Source organism: Salmo salar, chromosome 26 (genome assembly GCF_965601325.2).
Source record: "Salmo salar chromosome 26, fSalSal1, whole genome shotgun sequence".
NCBI classification, from domain to species: Eukaryota; Metazoa; Chordata; class Actinopteri; order Salmoniformes; family Salmonidae; genus Salmo; species Salmo salar.
Window position 1 is genome coordinate 2,727,858 of NC_138316.1, and position 19,530 is coordinate 2,747,387.

Below are 19,530 nucleotides of genomic sequence, written 5' to 3' on the forward strand. Positions count from 1 at the left end.
ATGTTATTACCTTTGCTGTTCTTCGTCAGAATGCACTCCCAGGACTTCTACTTCAATAACAAATGTTGGTTTGGTCCCAAATAATCCATTGTTATATCCAAATAGCGGCGTTTTGTTTGTGCGTTCAAGACACTATCCGAAAGGGTAAATAAGGGTGACGAGCATGGTGCATTTCGTGACAAAAAAATTCTAAATATTCCATTACCGTACTTCGAAGCATGTCAACTGCTGTTTAAAATCCATTTTTATGCCATTTTTCTCATAAAAAAGCGATAATATTCCGACCGGGAAATCGTTTTTTATTACAAAGAGAGTGAAAGTAAAAGCATGCTATCCCCTCATGCACGAGCCTCAGTCAGAGCACTTGCCAAACGCGCTAATGTGTTTCAGCCTGGGGATGGAATTACATTGTTCAGCTTTTTCCCGCCTTCTGAGAGCCCATGGGAGCCGTAGGAAGTGTCACGTCATGCCAGAGATCCCCTGTATTTGTTAGAGATGATCAAGGAGGGCAAGAAATTGTCAGACAGGCCACTTCCTGTAAGGAATCTTCTCAGGTTTTGGCCTGCCAAATGAGTTCTGTTATACTCACAGACACCATTCAAACAGTTTTAGAAACTTTTGGGTGTTTTCTATCCAAAGCCAATAATTATATGCATATTCTAGTTACTGGGCAGGAGTAGTAACCAGATTAAATCGGGTACGTTTTTTATCCGGCCGTGCAAATACTGCCCCCTAGCCCCAACAGGTTAAGGGCAATTCCATGGAAACGGAATTACACAGACTTTCACTTTAGAATGTATGCAAACAAAAAACGTTGATTTCAAAGTTTAACAAACCATACAACTCTATGCACAATGACTACTAGAAAAATGTACACAGTAAATAAAATGTAAAACATTTATTGGAATAAAACTGTGCAGATTAAAAATCTAGTAACAGAATTTCGGTAAAATGTCCTTCCGTTTTATTCTGTTACCTAACTTTGTATCTGTACAGTTCTTCCTGTAAATGTGTTTTTGTAAAGTTTTCTGGGGAAATTGTTAAAAGTAGTCCTTGTGCATAGAGTTATATGGTTTATTAAATTTAGAAATCAATGGTTTTTGTTTTGGTATACATTTTAAAGCGAAATATCTGACATGGGCGATATATCAAATGAATGCTCCAACAATCTCTTTCCCTCTTCCGCTCTCCAGTTATTGCTCTCTCCTCCCCTCCCTCTCTACCTTTGCCGGCCCACTCTCCCTGCAATTTTCCCTTATTATCCTGGTAGGCGTCCTCTCTCTCTCATACTCCGCTGCCCCCCCTCCCCTCACCCCCCTCTTCTTTCCACATGTATTTTTCAAGCTGGAGGCTGTCTGACCTAAATCTAGCAAACAGGCAGTGACAGAATTAAGGGTGGTGCGGTGGGGAGGGAGGGACACAGAGGGGTGGAGGGAGGGAGGGACAAAAGGCAATGATTCCAACAAATTAGCATGCCAGTTAATGGTGCTCATCCTGGCTATGTGGTATGGCCCAGTGTGAGGGGATGGGGGATAGTGAGGGGTTGGAGGGGGGATGACAACCCTTTGTACAAAGGCCCCTCAAGGGAAATTAAACTCCTCATTCTGAAACATCTTCACCCGTGCTACTGCTCGGCTCTTCTACTCTGCTGCATGTGTGCCATTTGGCCACGGAGAGCGAGAGACATTCACACTGTTTCCACTCTCAATATCACATTTTCCACCTTTTTCAAATCCTGCTGCTATTTTTAGTCCTAATCTCTTCTCAGTTGTGAGGAATCTGTGGCGTGCAGCAGTAGCCACAGAGGCAGTGATATTGTCCAAAAGCAACAACACAAGCACTGCATGGCATCATGCTGCTGCACAGGACACAGGTGCACAACCTCCTCACGTGTTGCCTCAGCCTAACAATTAGTACTGATGTCTGATGCCTGAGCATACCACTTCACTGCACTCTGAAGCAGGATTAAGGCATCAGCATGCTTTGGTGTGAACTCTGCTGGGCAAAGCGAATGAGTGTGCTCGCATACTCACTTAACTGACTTGCCTAGTTTGCTTAAAAAAGGGGGGAAAGTGGAAATATTACCCCAGGACAGTAGAGGGTGATAAACTGGTAATAAGCCATCTACAGCCAAACAAGGAAGACATGTGCGGGACAATAAAATCAAGGACTGATAAAATTGCATACACAGAGAGTAGAGGTCGACCGATTTATACGTTTTCAACGGCGATACTGATTATTGGAGGACCAAAAAAAGCCGATGCTGTTTAAAAAATTTAAAATAAAAAAAAAACATGTATTTGTAATAATGACAATTACAACAATATGGAATGAACACTTATTTTACTTAATATAATACATCAATAAAATCAATTTGGCTTCAAATAATTAATGAAACATGTTCAATTTGGTTTAAATAATGCAAAAACAAAGTGTTGGAGAAGAAAGTAAAAGTGCAATATGTGCCATGTAAAAAAGCTAACGTTTAAGTTGCTGAGAACATATGAAAGCTGGTGGTTCCTTTTAACATGAGTCTTCAATATTCCCAGGTAAGAAGTTTTAGGTTGTAGTTATTATAGGAATTATAGGACTATTTCTCTCTATACCATTTGTATTTCATATCTTTGACTATTGGATGTTCTTATAGGCACTTTAGTATTGCCAGTGTAACAGTATAGCTTCCGTCCCTCTCCTCGCCCCTACCTGGGCTCGAACCAGGAACACATCGACAACAGCCACCCTCGAAGCATCGTTACCCATCGCTCCACAAAAGCCGCGTCCGTTGCAGAGCAAGGGGAACAACTACTCCAAGTCTCAGAGCGAGTGACATCACCGATTTGAAACGCTATTAGCGTGCACACCGCTAACTAGCTAGCCATTTCACGTCAGTTACACCAGCCTAATCTCGGGAGTTGATAGGCTTGAAGTCATAAACAGCTCAATGCTTGAAGCACAGCGAAAAGAGCTGCTGGCAAACGCACTAAAGTGCTGTTTGAACGAATGCTTACGAGCCTGCTGCTGCCTACCATCGCTCAGTCAGACTGCTCTACCAAATATCAAATCATAGACTTAATTATAACATAATAACACACAGAAATACGAGCCTTTGGTCATTAATATGGTCGAATCCGGAAACTATCATTTTGAAAACAAAACGTTTTATTCTTTCAGTGAAATACGGTACCGTTCCCTATTTTATCTAATGGGTGGCATCCCTAAGTCTAAATACTGCTGTTACATTGTACATCCTTCAATGTTATGTCATAATTATGTACAATTATGGGAAATTCATTACAGTCTTTGTTAGGACTTCACACAGTTCGCAACGAGCCAAGCGGCCCAAACTGCTGCATATACCCTGACTGCTTGCACGGAACGCAAGAGAAGTGACACAATTTCCCTAATTATAAGAAATTCATGTTAGCAGGCAATATTAACTAAATATGCAGGTTTAAAAATATATACTTGTGTATTGATTTTAAAGAAAGGCATTGATGTTTATGGTTAGGTTTGGTGCAACGATAGTGCTAAATCATCACCCGTTTGGAGAAGTAGGGTGTGATTCGATGAGAAATTAACAGGCACCACATCGATTATATGCAACGCAGGACATGCTAGATAAACTAGTAATATCATCAACCATGTGTAGTTAACTAGTGATTATGTTAAGATTGATTGTTTTTAATAAGATAACTTTAATGCTAGCTAGCAACTTACCTTGGCTTCTTGCTGCCCTCGCGTAACAGGTAGTCAGCCTGCCATGCAGGCTCCTCGCGGAGTGCAATGTAAGGCAGGTGGTTAGAGCGTTGGACTAATAACCGGAAGGTTGCAAAAACGAATCCCCGAGCTGACAAGGTAAAAATCTGTCGTTCTGTCCCTGAACAAGGCAGTTAACCCACCATTCCTAGGCCGTCATTGAAAATAAGAATGTGTTCTTAACTGACTTGCCTAGTTAAATAAAGGTAAAAAAAAAAATTGGTCCAAATCGGTGTCCAAAAATACCGATTTCCGATTGTTAGGAAAACTTGAAATCGGCCCTAATTAATCGGCCATTCCGATTAATCGGTCGACCTCTAACAGAGAGACCCGGGAATTGCCCGGAATCTACTAGATTTGCAAGACATATAATATGAGAGAGACGGATGTAGGGGCATACGGCCGAGAGAGTGATGGTGGAGGGTTTCAAGAGTTCTTTTGGGTAAAACTGCAGCAGGAGACCCTCGACTGGGTGATTTTTACACCTAATTAATGCTCCAACTCTCTCTCCTGCTCTCCAATTATTGCTCTCTCCTCCCATACATCTCTACTTTTGCCAGCCCACTCTCCCTGCAATTTTCCTTGTAGGTGTCCTTAACTCTCTCATACTCTGCTGCCTCCTCCTCCCTCCTCCTTTGATTTTATGTCAGCTAGCGCTAGCTGGCTAGCTGTTGTTAGCAAACATGGCTACTCGTTTCCTTGACTACAATAGAAAATACAAAAACATAGCTCATCCTCTGTTGAAGACTGCATGTTGCTTTCCGTCTTATTTACTTCTGTACCTCCGGCCAAGCAATGCTCTAAGTTGTAATTTGCCATGTTGAATCCACACTGAGTTACAGGGCTGAATCGAGAAGAAGAATAAACTTGCGTCACCCCTACAGTTGACCAGTCACCGATGAAGGGGCGTAGACTTTGGCTCCCGAACTTAGGTTTTCCTACCAAAAGTGCACACGAACAGCCGGAAAAAAACTCCAGCCAAAGACAAAACTGTCACGAAATGTAGTCATAATATATGTACCAACTGTTTCAGTTGGGAACCATGCCGAGGCCTTTAGACCATACTTCTTTGATACTTACGTTTGGCCTGCATGGGGAAAATGTACGTTTGCTTGAATTGGGATTTGGTTAAGATTTTAAAATCATTTTGTGTCAGGCTACACACACAGTGCAGCCTGTACAGTTGACACCAGGCAGGATGGGGCCATGGACTCATGCTGCTTACGCCAAATCCTGAGTCAGCCATCGGCATGATGCAACAGGAACCACTCCTCAATTGTCCAGTGTTGGTGATTACGTGCCCACTGGAGCTGCTGCTTCTTGTTTTTAGCTGATAGGAGTGGAACCAGGTTTGGTCGTCTGCTGCAATAGCCCATCCATGACAAGGACCGACAAGTTGTGCGTTTCGAGATGACATTCTGAACACCACTGTTGTACTGCGCCGTTATTTACCTATTTCTGGCCCGCCTGTTAGCTTGTATGATTTTTGCCATTCTCCTTCGACCTCTCTCATTAACGAGCTGTTTTCGCCCACAGTATTGCCGCTGACTGGATGTTTTTGTTTGTCGGACAATTCTCTGTAAACCCTAGACACTGCGGTGCATTAAAAGCCCAGGAAGACATTTCTGAGATACTGGAACCGGCTTGCCTGGCACCGACGATCATACCACGCTCAAAGTCGCTTAGGTCACTCGTTTTGTCAATTGAATGTTCAATTGAACAGTAACTGACTGCCTCGATGCCTGTCTTCCTGCTTGATATAGCAAGCTACGGCCACATGCCTCACTGTCTGTAGGAACAAACCATTTTCGTGAACCTAATAAACTGTCCGTGAGTGTGTGTACAGTGGGGGAAAAAAGTATTTGATCCCCTGCTGATTTTGTACGTTTGCCCATTGACAAAGAAAGGATCAGTCTATAATTTTAATGGTAGGTTTATTTCAACAGTGAGAGACAGAAGAACAACAAAAATATCCAGAAAAACGCATGTCAGAAATGTTATAAATTGATTTGCATTTTAATGAGGGAAATAAGTATTTGACCCCCTCTCAATCAGAACGATTTCTGGTTCCCAGGTGTCTTTTATACAGGTAATGAGCTGAGATTAGGAGCACACTCTTAAAGGGAGTGCTCCTAACTGTAGCTTGTTACCTGTAAAAAAGACACCTGTCCACAGAAGGAAGCAATCAATCAGATTCCAAACTCTCCACCATGGCCAAGACCAAAGAGCTCTCCAAGGATGTCAGGGACAAGATTGTAGACCTACACAAGGCTGGAATGTGCTACAATCGCCAAGCAGCTTGGTGAGAAGGTGACAACATTTGGTGCGATTATTTGCAAATGGAAGAAACACAAAAGAACTGTCAATATCCCTCGGCCTGGGGCTCCATGCAAGATCTCACCTCGTGGAGTTGCAATGATCAGTCAAATGTTTGGACATCTACTCATTCAAGGGTTTTTCTTAATTTTTACTATTTTCTACATTGTAGAATAATTGTGTAGACACAAACTATGAAAAAACAAATGGAATCATGTAGTTACCCAAAAAGTGTTAAACAAATCATATATTTTAGATTCTTCAAAGTAGCCACTCTTTGCCTTGATGACAGCTTTCAAATTCTTGGCATTCTCTCAACCAACTTCATGAGGAATGCTTTTCCAACATTCTTGAAGGAGTTCCCACATATGCTGAGCACTTGTTCGCTGCTTTTCCTTCACTCTGCGGTCCAACTCATCCCAAACCATCTCAATTGGTTTGAGGTCGGGTGATTGGAGTCCAGGTCATCTGATGCAGCACTCCGTCACTCTCCTTCTTGGTTAAATAGCCTTTATACAGCGTGGAGGTGTGTTGGGTCATTGTCCTGTTGAAAAACAAATTATAGTCCCACTATAAGCGTAAACTAGATGGGATGGCGTATCGCTTCAGAATGCTGTGGTAGCCATGCTGGTTAAGTGTGCCTTGAAATCAAAATAAGTCACTGACAGTGTCAACAGCAAAGCACCATCACAACTTCTCATCCATGCTTCACGGTGGGAACCACACATGTGGAGATCATCAGTTCACCTACTCTACATCTCACAAAGACACGACTGTTGGAACCAAAAATCTCAAATTTGGACTCATTAGACCAAAGGACAGATTTCCACCGCTCTAATGTCCAATTCTTCTCTGCAAATCTTCTAAAGCTCTGTCAGGTTGGATGGGGAGCGTCACTGCACAGCTTTTTTCTTGTCTCTCCAGAGATGTTTTATCAGGTTCAAGTCCGGGTTCTGGCTGGGCCACTCAAGGACATTCAGAGACTTGTTCCGAAGCCACTCCTGCGTAGTCTTGGCTGTGTGTTTAGGGTTGTTGTCCTGTTGGAAGGTGAACCTTTGACCACAGATGGAGGTCCTGAGCTCTCTGGGAGCAGGTTTTCGTCAAGGATCTCTCTGTACTTCGCTCCGTTCATCTTTGTCTCCCCTGACTAGTCTCCCAGTCCCTGCCGCTGAAAAACATCCTCACAGCATGATGCTGCCACCACCATGCTTCACCGTAGAGATGGTGCCAGGTTTCCTCCAGACATGACGCTTGGCATTCAGGTTCATTTGTGGTTTCATCAGACCAGAGGTCTGTCATGTGCATTTTACTAGGGAGAGGCTTCCGTCTGCCTACTCTACCATAAAAGGCCTGATTGGTGGAGTGCTGCAGAGATGGTTGTCCTTTTGGAAGGTTTTCCCATCTCCACAGAGAAACTCTGGAGCTCTGTCAGTGACAATCGGGTTCTTGGTCATCTCCCTGACCAAGGGCTTCTCTCCCGATTGCTCAGTTTGGCCAGGCGGCCAGCTCTAGGAAGAGTCTTGTTGGTTCCAAACTTCTTCCATTTAAGAATGATGGAGGCCACTGTGTTCTTGGGGACCTTCAATACTGCAGAAATGTTTTGGTACCCTTCCCCAGATCTGTGGACAATTGTGTGATCATGCTCTCCTTAGCCGATGTGTGCAAGACCTTTAAACAGGTCAACATTCACAAAGCCACGGGGCCAGACGGATTACCAGGACGTGTACTCAAAGCATGCGCGGACCACCTGGCAAGTGTCTTCACAGACATTTTCAACCTCTCCCTGGCCGAATCTGAAATACTTACATGTTTCAAATAGACCACCATAGTCCCTGTGCCCAAGATAGCGAAGGTAACCTGCCTAAATGATTACCGTAGCACTCACGTCGGTAGCCATGAAGTGCTTTGAAAGGCTGATCATGGCTCACATCAACACCATCGTGCCAGAAACCCTAGACCCACTCAAATTCACATACCGCCCCAACTGATCCAAAGATCTCAATCGCACTCCACCCTTTCCCACCTGGACAAAAGGATCACCTATGTGAGAATGCTGTTAATTGACTACAGCTCGGCGTTCAACACCATAGTGCACACACAGCTCATCACTAAGCTAAGGACCCTGGGACTAAACACCTCCCTCTACAACTGGATCCTGAACTTCCTGACGGAGCACCAAGTCTAGGACCAAAAGGCTCCTTAACAGCTTCTACCCCCAAGCCATAATACTGCTTAACTAAACTAATCAAATGGTCTCCCGGAATATTTACATTGACCCCCCCCCCCCCCCTTTGTTTTTACACTGCTGCTACTTGCTGTTTATTATCTATGCATAGTCACTTTACAAATGACCTCAATTAACCTGTACCCCCGCACATTGACTCTGTACTGGTACCCCCTGTATATAGCCTAGTTATTATGTACATTTCTTGTTACTTTTTGATTTATTTTTTTACTTTGGTTTATTTAGTAAATATTTGATTAACTCTAGTTCTTGAACTGCATTGTTGGTTTAAGGACTTGTAAGTAAGCATTTCACAGTAAGGTCTACACCTGTTGTATTCGGCGCATGTGACGAATAAAATGTTATTTGATTTGAATTCCTTCAACTTCATGGCTTGGTTTTTGTTCTGACATGCACTGTCTACTGTGGGACCTTATATAGACAGGTGTGCTTTTCATGTCCAATCAATTGAATTTACCACAGGTGGACTCCAAGTTGTAGAAACATCTCAAGGATGATCAATGGAAACAGGATGCACCGGAGCTCAATTTCGATTCTCATAGCAAAGGGTCTGAATACATATGTAAATCAGGTATTTTTTATTTTTAATACATTTGGAAAAATAAAAAATAAGCTGTTTTCGCTTTGTCATTGTGGGATATTGTGTGTAGATTGAGGAAATGTTTTATTTAATCCATTTCAGAATAAGGCTATAACCTAACAATGTGGGAAAAGGGAAGGGGTCTGAATACTTTCCGACTGCACTGTATATGGCATCTTTGGGCCATTTTATTGTGTTTTCCATAACCCCTCAAACATTTTAAGCTGTCCACCGGGCTCTTTTACTCAGGGCCCCCCCTTCCAGCATTGGGGAACATCCCGCACCCCACCTATTTCTATGGGCACAAGCACTGTTCATGACACAAACTGTTCACACCCCTCTTGTTGGTGAAGTTAATTTTTCAGGGTTAATTAAAACTTATTTCCTGCAATTCTACACATTTTGTCAAGGGGTACAAACAAAGTTTTGCAGTTTTAAAGATACTTTTCTTGCAATTCTATAAATTTTGCCATGTCTAATATGTATTCATGGGATATTTGAGTAACAAAAAAATTACAACAATATCTCTGGGCTAAAAAAACAAAATGACAAAAGGTTAGCTGACATGGGCTAGTTGATCTGGACATTTCTGACAAGTTATAAATAGCTCTCTAAGGTATGCAATGTCAAACATAACAAGAGGAACTGATGATGCACTACCCAATTCTCGAAATTGCAACTTGTGCATACTACTATTAGAACTTTCAAGAGTAAGTTTAACGTCTGACTTAGTTCCTTAAGTTATTTTTATTTTTGGCGGGGACCTCCCGCAGTTTGGTAACCACCGTAATAGAGACCCACAGTGGAGGTGAATATATTGATAAAAGTATATTCACCTCCACTGCGGTACTCTGTACGGCCCCATGCAGCTGGTTGGTGACTGTACAAAATACCTCAGAGTGGAGCATCATACTACTGAGATGAACTTGATTAACCAAGTTGATTTCACCTGTTGAGTCTCTTCTCAATGCCACACTCTTGCCACTAATTATCAGGACTGCCCTGGCTTATTCACACCTTTTAGTTTGTATTTAAATTCTGTCAAGCCATTGCTCAGTTTCTTTCCAGTTGTGTTAAGAGTAAGTTTGTTTCCTATTTTCCATTTATATTTTAGTCAAGTCATGACATTAAGATGTCTTCTTATTTCCTTATTTGAAATATATTGGTTGAATAGATTCATACTTATCACCTGCTTATGGCTCTCCTTTGTTGCAGAACCACACACAAATTCACCTTTACCATGTCCAACCACAAGTCCTGAATAAATATGTGAACTTTGTCATCTGCTTGCTCTGAAGGAGCAGAGTACCCCTGGTGAAATCTATCCAACCATTTACCTATCTTGGGTTTCTTAGCCTATTTTTCAGCGGCAATTATTGGAAATTACCGCAGGGGGGATAAATGGACCAAATCTGCGATGGCGCTATAGCCAAAAATATCTATTTAGACATGCCCTTATTTAGTCGGTAGATGTAATTTTTATATTGTTTGGAATGATTTTACCCTATTTTCTAACAGGAAATCCTGGTTGACTGACAGGCTTCCCAGAATGCCCCCAATCTTAACAATGTTCTTCAAGGTATCTAGTCTTAGTCAACAAAGTTTGATATATTGAATAATTAATTCACCTATCCTCTCGGCTAAACGTATACACTGAGTGTACAAAACATTAGGAACACCTTCCTAATATTGCGTTGCACCCCCTTTTGCCCTCAGATCAGCCTCAATTCGTCGGGGCATGGACTACAAGGTGTCAAGTGTTCCACAGGGATGCTGGCCCATGTCGACTCCAAGCTTGCCACAGTTGTGTCAAGTAGGCTGGAGGTCCTTTGGGTGGTTGACCATTCTTGATCCACACGTGTGAAAAGCCCAGTAGAGTTGCATTGTTGACACACTCAAACCGGTGTGCCAGGCACCTACTACCATACCCCTGGCAAAGCACTTAAATCTTTTGTCTTGCCCATTCACCCTCTGAATGGCACACATACACAATCCACGTCTCAAGGCTTAGAAATCCTTTAACCGGTCTCCTCCCCTTCATTGACACTGATTTTGAAGTGGATTTAACAAGTGACATCAATAAGGGATCATAGTGTTCACCTGGTCAGTCTTGACTTTTTCCATATTTTGTTGTTACAACATGAATTTAAAATGGATTAAATTGAGATTTTGTGTCACTGGCCTACACACAATGCCTCATAATGTCAAAGTGGAATTATGTTATTTAAATGTTTACAAATGATTTACACATGAAAAGCTGAAATGTCAATAAGTATTCAACCCCTTTGTTATGGCCAACTTAAATAAGTTAAGGAGTAAAAATCTGGTTATCAAGTCACATAATAAGCTGCATGGACTCACTTTGTGTGCAATAATAGGGTTTAACATGATTTTTGAATGACTACTGTTGTGACTACTGTATTGGTTAATGTGGTGACTGCTGCTCATCGAATTGATTAACGGTTTATAATTACGTGATAAAATGAATCAGGCAATTATTAAGTCATTAACCTGGGGTACAATGGGAAAGTTTGGTTTTATTGAGTTTCTATTTCCCAAATTAATTCAAAGAACATCAGAATATTGATTTTACAACAGTCGCTAATTAATCAATTTCCTCTACAGTCTCATTCTGAACGTCGCATAATCCGGGAATCTGCACAAACCTGAGTCCCACCAATGAGTCCGTACCACACCAATTTAGTTGATTATTTATTTACTAGCAAGCTAAAATGATAATATAAGATACACAGTCTAGGCTATTGATTAGAACATAATACAAACGGGCCAACACACTATGACACGTGTTACCCAAAATGGGGATTCAAAAGAGAGAAAGTACATGAGAGAAATATACATTTGGGTGCATTTGTAAGCTATGCTTATTTTAACCCTAACCTTGCCCGAACTGCGCTCTTATGGGTCAGAATATGATGTAATTATGTGTTGAAGGTCTCTGATGGGGGTCTCTGCGTGGACCGTTTCGGCTTCTCTGGTGTAACTCTCTGGTTGTCCTCACGATGTCAGTGTCCTTTGTCTTAATGGTCTGTTTCCTCACCCTTGTTCTGAAAGGGGTCTTCTGAGCACAGCCAGCCCTGTACCCCAAGGCTCACAGCGTAGGAACGAAAGCAGTGTAGATACACAATTCGATGGAGAGTGGTGACCGGGTGGTCCTGCTTGAATATTCACCCTCTTAGACGCAAGTACTCATCCGTAGCATGGATAGAAGGTTCCTTTGTCTTCAACCTCGTGTTGCGTTTTGGGTTTGTTGACTACTCAGACCTTGGCTGCAGCTCGGGTCACTTAGTCTGATATGTTATTTCTTAACTCACATGTCTTATACCCTCGGCTCGGAAGTGGGCGTTTCCGCCTTTAGGGCAATTCTCTGGGCGTACCAAGTTACGCGGCAAGGTCTGGATTTTACTCAGATCCAGACAACTTCACATTTCATCTTTACCAAAACATTCTCTTTGATTTGGACATTTTCCACCCAACAAACAATGTATAAACATCAAGCATATATTAGGAAAACTCTTAAAGTTAATGTTTTCGTTATAACGTTGTCCTCTAACTTTTAATAACAAAAATGACATTCATTTTCATATTCCATCTATCGTCATTACCACCCTTGTGGCTGACGAAACCCATTGTCCCAAAGTCCATTTATTGCATGTTAATGTTCTGAGGCCGGTTCTCCATAGTGAGGGGACAAAGGAATTTTGTCTGCTGCCTTAGATTTACAATGGGTGTGAGGTGTCAAACTCCCCCCCCCCCCCCCCCCCCCCCTTTATACCCCTCGATCTCTTCCACTCTGGTGGGTGTGAGAGATCTCTCTGTTGGATTGTGGTCCCCAGTAACCTGACCCGAGCAGGCCGGTCATGACACTACCTCATCTTTATACCCCACACATTTTCAATAAGGTCCCTCAGTCGAGCAGTGAATTTCAAGCACAGATTCAGCTACAAAGGCACGGTATACGTAACAGCAACATTACATTCAATACCACTCAGTCTCACTTCCTGGCTGCTCATAAATTCAGTGGAGGACCCGGTTCTCCAACAACTCTCCCCCGTTTCCCTAAGGAAGTTTTGGTTTGGCCTGATGTTATTATGATGTACATCATGACAATGGACATCACGACTTTGATCATGTAACAACTTTTCTCTCCATCTGACCTGCCCGAGGCTGAAATGGTGACCATCTGTCCTGCTACAGTGCCTTCAGATTTTCAAGCAGATTTAAGTCAAAACGGTAACTAGGCCACTCAGGAGTATTCACTGTCTTGGTAAGCAACTCCAGTGTAGATTTAGCCTTGGGTTTTAGGTTATTGTTGTAACGGCTGTCTTTGGAAGAAGAGGACCAAGGTGCAGCATGGAATTTGTTCATCTTTTATTTTGGATGAAAAAGGCACTTCACAAAGAAACCACAAACGACAGCCAAACAGTCCTGTCAGGTATCCTAACACACTAAACAGAAATTAACTACCCACAAACCCCAAAGGAAAACAGGCTGCCTAAGTATGATTCCCAATCAGTGACAACGATGTACAGCTGTCCCTGATTGAGAGCCATACCAGGCCAAAACACACCCTGACCAACCTAAATAGAGACATAGAAAAGGCTCTCTCAGGTCAGGGCGTGACAATTGTCCTGTTGAAAGGTGAATTGATCTTCACATTTCTGGTGGAAAGCAGACTGAACTAGGTTTTCTTCTATGATTTTGCCTAATAATATTACTGAGTACCACTCGCCATATTTCAAGCATAGGGATGGCTGCATCATGTTATGGGTATGCTTGTAATCATTATGGACTGGGGAGTTTTTCCAGCATGAAAGATAGATTTGAGCCGGTCGTTCACTAATGTTGTATTGGATTTGCCCCAAACATAACACTTTTGTATTCAGGACAAAAAAAGTATTGCTTTGCCACATTTTTTGCAGTATTACTTTCGTGACTTGTTGCAAACAAGCTGCATGTTTTGGAATATTTGTATTCTGTACAGGCTTCCTTCTTTTCACTCTGTCAATTAGGTTAGTATTGTGGAGTAACTACAATGTTGTTGATCCATCCTCAGTTTTCTCCTATCACAACTCTGTAACTGTTTTTAAGTCACCATTGGCCTCATGGTGAAATCCCTGAGCAGTTTCCTTCCTCTCCGGCAGCTGAGTTAGGAAGGACGCCTCTATCTTTGTGGTGACTGGATGTGTTGATACACCATCCAAAGTGTAATTAATAACTTCACCATGCTCAAAAGGATATTCAATGTCTGCTTTTTAATTTTTTTTATCTACAAATACAGTGGCAAGAAAACGTATGTGAACCCTTTGGAATTACCTGGATTTCTGCATAAATTGTCAAAATGTTATCTGATCTTCATCTAAGTCACAACAATAGACAAACACAGTCTGCTTAAACTAATAACAAACAATTACACGTTTTCATGTCTTTATTGAACACACTGTGTAAACATTCACAGTGTAGGGTGGGAAAAGTATGTGAACCCTTGGCAGCAATAAAATCAACCAAATGTTTTCTGTAGTTGCAGATCAGACCTGCACAATGGTCAGGAGGAATTTTGGACCATTCATCTTTACACAACTGTTTGTTCAGCAATATTCTTAGGATGTCTGGTGTGAACAGCTCTTGAGGTCATGCCACATTTTAAATCAGGTTGAGGTCAGCACTCTGACTGGGCCACTCCAGAAGGCGTATTTTCTTCTGTTGACGCTATTCTATTGTTGATTTTACTTCTGTGTTTTGGGTCGTTGTCATGTTGCATCACCCAACTTCTGTTGAGCTTCAATTGGCGGACAGATAGCCTTACATTCTCCTGCAAAATGTCTTGATAAACTTGGGAATTCGTTTTCCCGTCAATGATAGCAAGCTGTCCAGGCCCTGAGGCAGCAAAGCAGCCCCAAACCATGATGCTCCCTCCACCATACTTTACAGTTGGGATGAGGTTTTGATGTTGGTATGCTGTGCTTTTTTCCTCCACACATAGTGTTGTGTGTTCCTTCCAAACAACTCAACTGTTTCATCTGTCCACAGAATATTTTGCCAGAAGCGCTGTGGAACATCCAGGTGCTCTTTTGCGAATTTCACATGTGCAGCAATGTTTTTTTTGGACAGCAGTGGCTTCTTCTGTGTTGTCCTCCCATGCACACCATTCTTGTTTAGTGTTTTACGTATCGTAGACTCGTCAACATATGTTAACATGTTCCAGAGAGTTCTGTAAGTCTTTAGCTGACACTCTAGGATTCTTCTTAACCTCAATGAGCATTCTGCACTGTGCTCTTGCAGTCATCTTTGCAGGACGGCCACTCCTAGGGAGAGTAGCGACAGGGCTGAACTTTCTCCATTTATAGACAATTTGTCTTACCATAGACTGATGAACATCAAGGCTTTTAGATATACTTTTGTAACCCTTTCTAGGTTTATGCAAGTCAACAATTCTTAAACAAATTGTATTAGTTGCATGTGCCGAATACAACAACCTTGCAGTGAAATGCTTACTTACGAGTCCTTAACCAACAATGCAGTTTCAAAAAAATACGGATAAGAATAAGAGTGAAAAGTAACAAGTAATTAAAGAGCAGCAGTAAAATAACAATAGTGAGACTATATACAGGGGGGTACCAATACAGAGTCAATGTGTGGGGGCACCGGTTAGTTGAGGTAGCATGTACATGTAGGTAGATTTATTAAAGTGACTATGCATAGATGACAACTGAAAGTAGCAGTGGTGTAAAGAGAGAGGGGGGGGGGGGGCAATGCAAATAGTCTGGGTAGCCATTTGGCTAGATGTTCAGGAGTCTTATGGCTTTTAAGGACTCGTAAGTAAGCATTTCACTGCAAGGTTGTTGTATTCGGCACATGCAACTAATACAATTTGTTTAAGAATTGTTGACTTGCATAAACCTAGAAAGGGTTACAAAAGTATATCTAAAAGCCTTGATGTTCATCAGTCTATGGGTAGAAGCTGTTTAGAAGCCTCTTGGACTTAGCCTTGGTGCTCCGGTACCACTTGCCGTGCGGTAGCAGAGAGAACAGTCTATGACTAGGTTGGCTGGAGTCTTTGACAGGAAGCTTGGCCCCAGTGATGTACTGGGCCGTTCGTGCTACCCTCTGTGGTGCCTTGCGGTCGGAGGCCAGGCAGTGATGCAACCAGTCAGGATGCTCTCTGGTGCAGCTGTAGAACCTTTTGAGCATCTGAGGACCCATGCCCATAATCTTAGGTCTTCTGAGATCTCTTTTGTTTGTGGCATGGTTCACATCAGGCAATGCTTCATGTGAATAGCAAACTCCACATTTTGTGAGTGTTTTTTATAGGGCAGGGCAGATCTAACCAAAAAATCTCAAATTTCGTTTCATTGATTGGACTCCAGGTTAGCTGACTCCAATTAGCTTTTGGAAAACTCATTTAGTTTTGACTAATTTATGCAGAAATCCATGTAATTCCAAAGGGTTCACATACTTTTTCTTGCCACTGTAGGTTGCCCTTTTTTCAAGGCATTCTAAAACATCCCTGGTCTTTGTGGTTAAATCTGTGTTTGATAGTCACTGCTCAACTGAGTGATCTTACAGATAGTTGTATGTGTGGGGTACAGAGATGAGGAAGTCTTTCAAAAATCATGTTAACCTCTCTAGGGTATGTGGGACGAAATCGTCCCACCTAGTCAACAGCCAGTGGAATCGAGTGGCGCGATATTCAAATACCTTAAAAATGCTATTACTTCAATTTCTCAAACATATGACTATTTTACACCATTTTAAAGACGCTCCTTTATCTAACCACATTGTCCGATTTCAAAAAGGCTTTACAACGAAAGCAAAACATTAGATTGTGAGGAGAGTACCCAGCCAGAAATAATCACACACCCATTTTTCAAGCTAGCATATAATGTCACAAAAACCAAAACCACAGCTAAATGCAGCACTAACCTTTGATCTTCATCAGATAACACTCCTAGGACATTATGTTATACAATACATGCATGTTTTGTTCAATCAAGTTCATATTTATATCAAAAACCAGCTTTTTACATTAGCATGTGACGTTCAGAACTAGCAAACATACCGAAAACTTCCGGTGAATTTACTAAATTACTCACGATAAACATTCACAAAAAACATAAATTATTTAAAGAATTATAGATACAGAACTCCTTTATGCAATCGCGGTGTCAGATTTTAAAATAGTTTTTCGGCAAAAGCACATTTTGCAATATTCTGAGTAGATAGCTCGCCATCACGGGCTAGCTAATTTGACACCCACCAAGTTTGGCGTTCACTAAACTCAGAATTACTATAAGAAAAATTGGATTACCTTTGCTGTTCTTCGTCAGAAGGCACTCCCAGGACTTCTACTTCATCCACAAATGTTGTTTTGGTTCAAAATAATCCATAGTTATGTTCAAATATCCTCTGTTTTGTTCTTGCATTCAAGACACTATCCGAACGGTGACGCGCGGACGCATGTCGTGACAAAAAATGTCAAAATATCCCATTACCATACTTCGAAGCATATGAAACGCTGTTTAAAATCAATTTTTATGCGATTTTTCTCGTAAAATAGCGATAATATTCCGACCAGGAGACGTCTTTTTCGTTCAAAGACTGAAAATGTAAAATGGACTCTTCACGTGCACGCGCGACCCCCGTCTCATTGTTCTCAGATCGACCACTATCCAAATGCGCTACTGTTTTTCAGCCAGGGGCTGCAAAGTCATCATTCAACGTTCTGGCGCCTTCTGAGAGCCTATGGGAGCCTTAGAAAGTGTCACGTTACAGCAGAGATCCTCTGTTTTCGATAAAGAGGGTATAGAAGGCCAAGAAATGGTCAGAGAGGGCACTTCCTGTACAGAATCTTCTCAGGTTTTGGCCTGCCATATGAGTTCTGTTATACTCACAGACACCATTCAAACAGTTTTAGAAACTTTAGGGTGTTTTCTATCCAAATCAAACAATTATATGCATATTCTAGTTTCTGGGCAGTAGTAATAACCAGATTAAATCGGGTACGTTTTTTATCCGGATGTGAAAATACTGCTCCCTACCCTAGAGAGGTTAAACACTGTTATTGCACACAGAGTGAGTCCATGCAAATTATTATGCGTCATGTTAAGCACATTTTTACTCCTGAACTTATTTAGTCTTGCCATAACAAAGGGGTTGAATACTTATTGACTCAAGACATTAGAGCTTGTTATTTTTTATTAATTTGGAAACATTTCGAAAAACTGAAGTCCACTTTGACATTATGGGGTATTGTGTGTAGGCCAGTGATAAATATAAATGTAAACCATTTTAAATTCAGGCTGTAACACAACAAAATGTGGAAAAAGTCCAGGGGTGTGAATACTTGCTGAAGGTACTGTATACGTAACAACAACATTGGGCGGTAGGCCTATGTTAATTTTTCTCAGTAGTGCCCCTCTGGTAGCTCTGGTAGGATGCTCTGCCGATCATTGTTTTGGTAGTTTCTCCTCTTATAATTAAAGACTTTCTGAATATGCAAATGATATGACAAATGTTCCTGTCTATTCTCCAACGGTACAGTAGACTGCTATCTTAATAGTTGGCCTCATGTCTAAACCACGTGTTCTTTTGTTTTCAGGCTGTCTGCTGGTTGAGGAGTTGTGGGGCTCTCTGCTGATCCCAACGTCCTTCCAATGAACCCCATGAACTCAATGAAACCTGGCCTACCTCCTAATCCACACAGGTGTGTACCAACTACCCACCCAGCCAGATAGCCAGCCCATCTCTCCTCCCTCTCCATTCGATAAGGATGATTAAGCTTTGATGTGGTTTTGTAGTTTAGAAGAATGGCTGTGACTTTCAGGGTCTGTATTCACATGTCTCAGAGTAGGAGTGCTGATCTAGGATCAGGTCCCCCCCTCTTATTCATTATGATTTAAAACACAAAACTGATCCTTGGTCATACTCTGAGATGCTTTGTGAATACGGGCCCAGAAATACATCCATTCTGTGAATTTCTGTCAAGGAGGCAAGGGAGAGTCGAGATGAACTGACCGATAAAGTGATCTTCTTTTGAGGATGGCTGGCTAAACGTGGGAGTTGAGAAAAGAGTGTGACAGTAAAGTTTTTATTTGAATGACAAAGTACACCCACACAAGGCAAAAATGTCACCACCTCTCACTCCAACGTAGCTTACTCAACACAGTTTTGTGCTGATATAACCCTCACTTCAGTCTGGTTTGTTTGGACAGAGGCCAGGGTCTATCCTACCAACATTACCTACTACGACCCCAACAAAGAGCTCAGACTCCAAGTGGACGCGTTGAAGTATGGACTAGGTGCAGTGCTACTGCAAGAAGGAAAGCCCATCGGCTACGCTTTCAAATCACTGACTGTGAAATGAACTACGCTCAAATCGAAAAGGGGCTGTACACCATTCTGTTCGGATGTAAGCGTTTCCATCAGTACGTATATGGACGACAAGTCATTGTGAAATCTGACCACAAGCCCCTCGAGTCAATCATGAGGAAACCACTAGCCGCAGCACGGCCAAGGCTACAGAGAATGATCCTTCAACTACAAAAATACGACTTCACAATCACTCACCGTCCAGGCAAAGACATCCCTGTCGCAGACACACTCTCCAGGAAGTTTC

The 19,530-nt window shown here is 42.0% G+C and overlaps 1 protein-coding gene across 3 annotated transcripts in view; it reads left to right on the forward strand.

Annotated features, from left to right (window-relative positions):
* The window catches only part of LOC106587026 (zinc finger MIZ domain-containing protein 2), a 91,183-nt gene that overhangs the window by 26,094 nt on the left and 45,559 nt on the right, over positions 1 to 19,530 (forward strand). For all 3 annotated transcript variants that reach the window (XM_014174873.3, XM_014174871.3, XM_014174872.3), the window contains exon 2: positions 18,514 to 18,618. In XM_014174873.3, coding sequence (XP_014030348.1) covers positions 18,569 to 18,618 — 50 coding nt within the window. In that variant the 5' untranslated portion in view covers positions 18,514 to 18,568. The remainder of the gene's footprint in view (positions 1 to 18,513; positions 18,619 to 19,530) is intronic.